General features: G+C 40.8%; 1 protein-coding gene across 1 annotated transcript; it reads left to right on the forward strand.

Moving 5' to 3' along the window:
* The first annotated feature begins 264 nt into the window (after nucleotides 1-264).
* On the forward strand, nucleotides 265-5,283 carry TTC32 (tetratricopeptide repeat domain 32). The gene is made up of 3 exons (XM_026519362.4): nucleotides 265-555; nucleotides 3,955-4,121; nucleotides 4,863-5,283. Exons 1-3 carry the CDS (start codon nucleotides 404-406, stop codon nucleotides 4,988-4,990), a joined length of 447 nt encoding a protein of 148 aa, XP_026375147.1. The 5' UTR covers nucleotides 265-403; the 3' UTR covers nucleotides 4,991-5,283.
* Nucleotides 5,284-8,122: the final 2,839 nt, after the last annotated feature.

Genomic DNA, 8,122 nt, shown 5'->3' on the forward strand with positions numbered 1-8,122 from the left:
GAGCCATTCCTAAAATAAACCAAGGTCTGCTTCCGGCATGGTGAGGCTCCCTTCCCCCACAACTCGCGTAACAAAGGACAAGCTCTTGGCAACATCAGTCCACGGACTCGGAAACCAGTTTGGGCCCATCAATCTACTGCTTTTCTGGAAAACGGAGCAGGCGGAAGCAGCAATTAATAACACAACCGCACTTCAGCGGGGTCAGGCCGTCTGAATTCCCCGCCAGCCTCGTGTTGATTGATCTCGCGAGATGATGGGTCCTCGGAAGGCACAAACCTCCCCCTTAGTAAGCGCCGAGGTTTTGCTGTCAAATTCCGGGAGTGCGGAAGTGGCTCTGTGGTACCGCCTGTAATCGCCCAGAAGTCAACCCCTTTTCTACGCGGAAAGCTAGGCTCCGACCGCTATGGATGGACAGCAAGGGCAACAAAGCCACGCAACGTTGACACTCGCCCAAGCTCACTTCAAGAAGGGCGAATTCGCGGAAGCCGAGGCGCTGTACTCCGCTTACATTCGCCAGTGCGCCTGTGCAGGCTCCGTGGGAGCGGCGCCCGGGAGGTAACTATCGCGAGAAGTGGGGCGTCGGCGCCTCCGGGAGGTGGGAGGCAGGGGTCGTCAGATCCTTCGGTCAGCTCCTGAGCTCCCCGGCACCGAGGATGCAGCGGGCGGACTGTTTGTCTTTCCAGAAGGTCGGCGAGGAGCGCGTTCCTCCGGGATACCTGCGGCGCCGCCTGCCTTCCCCCTGGGGGTTCTCCTAAGTTTCTCACTGACCCAAGACTTAGAGCGGATAGGGCTTTTCCACCTGTCATTTTAGCAGGCGGATATCTGAGACCTGGAGACGGCGAGTTGACTCGCTGGTACATGGGACCGCGACTCCAGCCACCACGTCACCGCAAGGGTGTTTCGTTTTTCACTGTGTGTGTGTGTGTGTGTGTGTAGTGGGGGAGGATATCACTTGGCCTAAATATTACCGTTTCACCCACACATATCCATGAGTATTTAAAAATGCGTTTCTAAATATTAAGGATTCTTACGGAAATAACCACAGTATCATTATTATCACATGATTCCTTAATATGAAATATGCAATCAGTGTTGGCTCCTGATTGATTAATAACGTTTTTGTTTGTGTTTTTGTTTGGCTGATGTGTATTTTAGCAGTTGGTTCAAGTCAGGATGCACCCCAGGTCCTTTAATCTATAAGGCTCCCCTTCTTTTTTTTCCCTTGAAGTTTGTCGAGGAAGCCAGTTGTGTGTCTTGAGAGTTGCCCATATTATGGATTTGCTGAATTCAGACCCCTGATGTCATTTAATACGGTCCCATGTCTCCTACACTGCTTGTGAGTTGGTAGTTAAATCCTGAGGTTTGATCCAATTCAGGTCCGGTATTATGGCGAGCGTATGTTTTAGGTGGTGCTGTGTACTTCTGTCAGAAAGCATGTAATGTCTTTCTTTTTGAGATACTAGTGACCTCACCTGCTAATACCTGCTTGCCCAAAGTGCCTTGGTTTTATGCCTGGATGTGTAGCATTTGTTGGTCCTCCAGGTTTTGCCTTTGTTCTTGTTGATGGAGTGGTGTGGACTAGGATGAGACAGAACAGAGAGCAGTGGAATGAACAGCTTTTTGACAGTTTTGAATTGTCTGCAACATCACTTCTCTCCCTTCAATGACTTGGTTTTTCTTGACAGGATGCCAGTTTGTCTTTTGTATGAGGCTTACAAATCTTCTCCTGTTTGTTAAACTCATGTGGAATTAAACCAGAAAAATAAAACTGCTTTCGTATTTTGATAATACACCAAAGTAACAGTTAATAGAAATTTCTGAACAGGCAGCAAGACAGTAGCACCATCCCCTGAGCCTCCCCCATGCCAAAAAAAAAAAAAAAAAAGAGTAAACGTAGAAAATGTAGTTTTCTATCATTTCAAGCTCAAAGAACAGACTTATAGGTTTCAAAAAGTATTTATCAGCAACAGGTATACTAACACCATCTAGTCTCCTTTGCACATTCAGCCTAAAAGCACCGATGTATGTTTATAGCAAATGTAATATCTGCCTCTTCGCAAAGCAGGAAAGAAAATCTGCCATGGTTTCTAGAAGGTTGCTTAGCACGCCTGAATGAACCTTCTAATGTCCTTATAGTTCTGAAATTCTTCTAGGAACTCATGAATTTAAAATGGATTCTGTCATTTCAGAGTTTTTCCTTAAATATATCTTTTAGCTTAAGTTTATTTTTTAATTAATTACTTAAAATAATGGGTCACTGAAACATTTTGAAGAAGCATTTGCAATTTTTGCATGCCTGTCGCTCTGAATGGTTTATGACATTTTCTTTTCATATCCCAAAGTGCAGCCTTCCACTTTTTTTGCTAAAGTTTGCAAATGCAAAAAAAAAAAAAAAAAATCCACGTTTGTATTAGCAAGTTAAATTCTAGTGTAATAAATACTATCATTACAAAAATCTTAGTATCATCAAAAACACTTTGGCTTCAATGATTAACCCATCTCTTTAAAATACGAAGTAGTTTCCACATGAAAAGTAGGCTTTTAGAATTTGTTGTAATGAGGTCTAATTCTAAACCGAACATTCTATGATCCTATGAATATAAGAAACTCATAACAAAGTTTCAAAGCTTAAAAATTGAATGTCTAAAACCTTCCTGGAGTCCTGAGGCTGCATTTTTCTTAAAACCTTTTACTGGGTAGCAGTTCACCTACTATTATAACAGAGAGAGTTGAAGGGAGTGTGTCCTCCTGTTCCCCAGGTTTCAGCGATGGTGCTAGTGGTGTCCAGCAGTATTCTTGCACCCAGTCTCTGTCATACGTCCCAGAAACAAGTTTTCTCATGCTGCAGTAGTTCTGTCCATCATTAGTGAACTTAGACTTGAAGGAGACTCCCGAGAGTAGTACCTCTCGTGGCAGCAGTTGTTGCCGTGCCTGTCAGATCTCAAGGATCTAGATACTAGCAGAAGTCTCTTTTACTAGCATGGACTGCAGTCACGATGTTTTCTGAGGACTGTACTTTGCACGATGGGGCATAATGAAGAAATGACGGATGAGTGTAGCCTGTGCCTCTTCTGTTTGGTTCAAATGTGTGAATACCTTTGGGGAAAAAAAAAAGGAAAACAGAATTGTCTCTGACATGGAGCAGAGTCTGTTAATGTTCTCTGTGCAAACGAATCGTCTGGCAGGGGAGGGGTGACCTGCTGAGCTGGTTGGTGGCTGGTCGGAGCTGCCCTTACTGGAGACTCTGCCCACTCAGAGCTCCTGGGGCAGCCTCTGGAGCCTTCAGGAACAGAGCCTGTTGGGCACACAGGACCCCCAGAAGGAACCTGAGCCCCGATGTCCTCGTCGCAGGAGGCCAGTGTGGCCTTGGGGTCGATCCCAACTCAAACGAGAGGGAAGGTAGCTCTGTCCCCTCCTTGGGTGACAGCATGTTGAATTTTCACTTATGGTCAGCTTGTATTTCTTTATTGGTGAAAAATGATTTAAAATCTCATTTTTGGTGGGATCACTTAAAAATTTGAGAATAACATTGGTGATTCACTTTGTGATATGTCCATTGCAAACTGGAACTCCGGGGCCTTTTCCTCCTTGCTCAGCATGAATCTGATCTATCTTCTTTGCCCTGATGCTGCCTGCTTAGAAAACGAACAATCATTTGAATATCACATTCTGCAAAACAAGTTGACAATGCACAGGGGCTCTGAACGCACTATAAAATCAATGTGTTTTTCGGACTGACAGGGTAGCGCTACCATGCTACAAAGTAGATGATGGATTAAACAAAAATTGATTCCGCTGCTTTATTTCTTCGCCCTTCACTTCTTCAGCTTGGTTTTTCGGCGTAGATATCGCATGTTACAGGCTACGAAGTTTGACAATACCCAAAAGAGAATGAAAGTGGAAACGAGAGGAATTTGGTAACACACGTTCTTAATGTGAACTTTTTGTTTAAAGCAAATGCAGCCCTGAGGATTTGGCTACTGCATATAACAACAGGGGGCAAATCAAGTACTTCAGGGTTGATTTTTATGAAGCCATGGATGACTACACGTCTGCCATACAAGTCCAACCCACTTTTGAAGTTCCGTATTACAACAGAGGGTTGATACTGTATAGGCTGGGTAAGATTTTTTTTTTTCCCTTTAGTCCTTGACTGTATTTTATGAATTCAGAGCTGTCAAATGTGAAACTAATACAGTAATCATCAAGTCTTAAAGTTACGTAAAATTTGGGTGGAGAGCCCGGAACAAAGGAAGCCTTTATTTTAGGCTTGCGGTAGGCTTTAGAGACCACAGTGGAGCCCTGGGATGGGGATTGGACCTGGCGCTGGATGAGGGTGACCCCATTACTTTGTGCCTGTGCATTCCCAACTGCGAAATGAGGACAGTGCTGATGACCACCTGTGAAACTTTTCTGAGTTAAAATTTTTAAAGGCACATGAGACAATATAAAGTGAAGGGGCTTTAGATCCCTGGATTAAAGGGACTGTAGGTACTGTTTCTTTTTTAAAGTGTTAGAACGCTAATTTCCTGTTTCTTAATTTTACTGTAGGTGATAGGATTTTATTGAGATTTTATAATGATTTATGCTATTTCCCTGTTAAATTTCAAGAAATAAACCCAGAGCTAATTTTAAGTGTTCATTTAAGGCTAATTTAAAAATTTAATTTTAATTATTCTGTAAGGACATGCAAAATTACTTTGATATACACATCCATGTATTGTTATTAAGAGAAAATCCTTTATTAGGTGTGATTGAAAGCTCATAAATATAAAGGCATGTGTATCTGAACTTTGTTATGAATAATGTATAGAAATACTCAGTTTTATTACTCTTTTTCATTTTTTGGGGTTCTGGTACAGGATACTTTGATGATGCTTTGGAAGATTTCAAGAAAGTATTAGACTTAAATCCTGGATTTCAAGATGCTACTTTGAGCTTAAAACAGACTATTCTAGACAAAGAAGAAAAACGAAGAAGAAATTATTGAAAAAAATTATTGCAAGTTTTAACAATTAAAATATTGACTCATGATCCTTTTAATACCTGGCATCTCATTCCTTATAATGTAAAGTAGGTGTTGAACAATTTTTTTTGGTGTTGAGCTATTTTTATTTATATTTAAGGTAAAGAGATTCATGCATTAGCACTGAAAGTTAAATAATATATTTAAAGTAGTTAATTTCAGATCGAGTAACTATATTGAATAAGTATGCTTTTCATAGAGTGTAAATAAATAATAATGCATAGTCGTATGTTATTACAGTAAAATATTTAAAGAAATGTGTGGCATTTTCTTCAGTACAACTATATTTTTGTTATTTTCATTCCCAACTTTTTATTTAAAAAATTTGACATCTGGACCAAGCCACCCAGGTGCCCCTTCTCTTGGCTTCTATACTCTTTTCCTTACTCTTGACTGGGGTCAGATGTAATTTGAAAAAACCAAAAAGCAAAAAACAAAACAGACCCCCCCCCCCAAAAAAAAGACTCTGTAAAATAATTTATTTGTTTCTTGGATTCAATGATTCTTCATCCTTTATCAGAAAAAAATGATATCACTGAAGGTCAGAATCAGCACTTGCTGATTAGAACCCAGATACTTATTTTTCTTTTGTCTTATTACTGGAAATAACTGAAGGAATAATATATTTTTATGTCTTGGTTAAAACTTTAGGCATTACCCAGATTCTAAATTTCTGATTTACTAAGTAATACCTTTGTTATGCGCCTTCAAGATATTCTTTTATGTGTGCTATTGCTCAGATTTCTCTTATTTTAGTATTTCTGCTAAAGAAGTACCCAAACTATTCCAGCTTTTCTCTCTGCAAAAACAAGGCAGAAAATTGCGGTTACGAAGTAAGGTAAGATAGAGTAAATGGATGGAAGTTACTTTTGATCTTAGAGGATTACTCTTACACTAATTGAAAGCCTGGAGCTATTTATGTTTTTTTCTGAAATCTGGAACTGAATGAAGCCAACAGACTTCCTTTATGATCGCAAACTGCAGTCTGCTGGAGGAACGGCAAACTCAATTTCCCAGTCACTTTTAGTCACTACCTGTTTGCCCTCTCCTGGATTTTCTCTGGTTTTTCTGTCTTTCACTGGCTTCTCTAACCTCCCCTCACTCACTACATAGTCTTGGCCCCCGTCATTTTGCAGGTCTGAAGTCTTTCTCAGTGGGTGTGGAGGATGCCATCCTACCTTCAGGGCAAATCAGTTTGGCATTTCCGTGGGTCTTAGTGTCTTCTCTGCCAAAGCTAACCCCCCTTCAAACTTTAACTCAGAGTTTCTAAACCTCTTTCTTGCCTAACAACCTTAATTTGTCCCTGAAAATGTTTCTAAGTGAAAAGCCATTACATGAAAAAAAAAGCCATTTATTTAATTTAATTTAGTTTAATTTTTTAAAAAAGAATTTGTTTATTTATTTATTTGACAGAGAGAGAGAGAGAGTGAGCACAGGCAGGGGGAGTGGCAGGCAGAGGGAGAGGGAGAAGCAGGCTCTCTGCGGAGCAGGGAGCCCGATGTTGGGCTCAAACCCAGGACCCTGGGATCATGACCTGAGTTGAAGGCAGACGTTTGACTGAGCCAGCCAGGTGCCCCAAAATCCATTAATTTTAATTGAAAAAATTATGAATTCCATTTTATCCCAAGATACCCAAATACTTTTCACAGATAGAAAAATATATTTATTGAGTAATGAAGACAAGTGTATATAATTAATAGCAATTTGAAATTATATAATTACATTTCCAGCAGTTACATCCAGTGTAATGGCATGAATGCTTCCAGCACTCATTTTTCTCTTTCTGTACTATTTTTTTTTTTAAGATTTTATTTATTTATTTGACAGAGACAGCGAGCGAGAGAGGGAACGCAAGCAGGGGGAGTGGGAGAGGAAGAAGCAGGCTCCAAGCAGAGGAGCCTGATGTGGGGCTCGATCCCAGAACACCGGGATCACACCCTGAGCCGAAGGCAGACGCTTAATGACTGCGCCACCCAGGCGCCCCTCTTTCTGTACTATTTTTAAAAAGCTTTATTGAGATATAATTTGCACACCATACAATTCACACTTAAAGTGTACAATTCAATGGTTTTTAAGTATATTCAGTTTCTGTACAGCCTTTTTTTTTTTTTTTTGAAGATTTTATTTATTTATTTGACAGAGAGACACAGAGAGAGAGGGAACACAGGGAAGGGGAGTGTGAGAGGGAGAAAGCAGGCTTCCTGCTGAGCAGGGAGCCTGATGCGGCTCGATCCCAGGACTCTGGGATCATGACCTGAGCCGAAGGCAGACGCTTAACGGCTGAGCCACCCAGGCGCCCCATCTGTAAAACTTTTAAAACCAATTTTTCAGGGTTTTTGGGTCTCGTCGTCCTCTTGCAAACTGCACTTACTGAAGTTATAACAGAAAAACACCTTGGGGCAAATTACAGCATCCTTCACAATACCAAAGAGCTTACAGACAAAACAGACAAAACAGATGGAGAGTCCTGAGGGATCTTCTCATCCAGCCAAGTAGCACAACGCCGGCGCGCTGGGGCAATGGGCAGGTGTGCCTCCGCCTGAAGCCATGAAGCCGAAATTCACCTCTATGTATTTAATTACTGCATCTGAGCGAACAGGTTGCTATTTACAAAAATTGTGGACAAACACGTGGTATAACTTTTCAAGATCCTAGTGAAAACTGAATGATCACTACATGAACTAAGTGTGTTACTGTGATAGCTTCTAGATAAATTCATGTTTTGGTGTTTTCTATATTTCTCAAAAGTGGGACAAATTTTGGGAACGGGATTCCAGTTTAAATGGCATTGAAATTTAACAAATCTTCTTTGAGATTTGTTAAATTTCTCATCTAATGTTAGAGGACTTTAAAAAAAATCCACTGTTGCATTCTTTACAAAAAAGGAAAGAAGGTGAGAAATACAATTTTTTTTGAGAAGCAAAGCAATTGGTAAGATTTTAAAAATGTAGTTTATATCTCTTAAAATCACAAGGAGATAAAAGAATACATCCATGTAGCAAAAGACAAACCCACGAGGGAAGCCCCAAAAGCAGAAATTATGAGCTGTGAAGGGACGTGAATACAGTGAGGGAAGTACTCAGCAGGGCGCTCCCA

The sequence above is a fragment of the Ursus arctos genome, unplaced genomic scaffold (assembly GCF_023065955.2).
Source record: "Ursus arctos isolate Adak ecotype North America unplaced genomic scaffold, UrsArc2.0 scaffold_8, whole genome shotgun sequence".
NCBI lineage: Eukaryota > Metazoa > Chordata > Mammalia > Carnivora > Ursidae > Ursus > Ursus arctos.

Bases quoted from the DNA above. Each gene is read 5' to 3' on its own strand.
- TTC32 (XM_026519362.4), top strand. From the start codon at position 404: ATGGATGGACAGCAAGGGCAACAAAGCCACGCAACGTTGACACTCGCC. The intron at 556-3,954 runs GTAACTATCGCG...TTTTGTTTAAAG, and splicing joins GTGGGAGCGGCGCCCGGGAG to CAAATGCAGCCCTGAGGATT. The intron at 4,122-4,862 runs GTAAGATTTTTT...GTTCTGGTACAG, and splicing joins GTTGATACTGTATAGGCTGG to GATACTTTGATGATGCTTTG.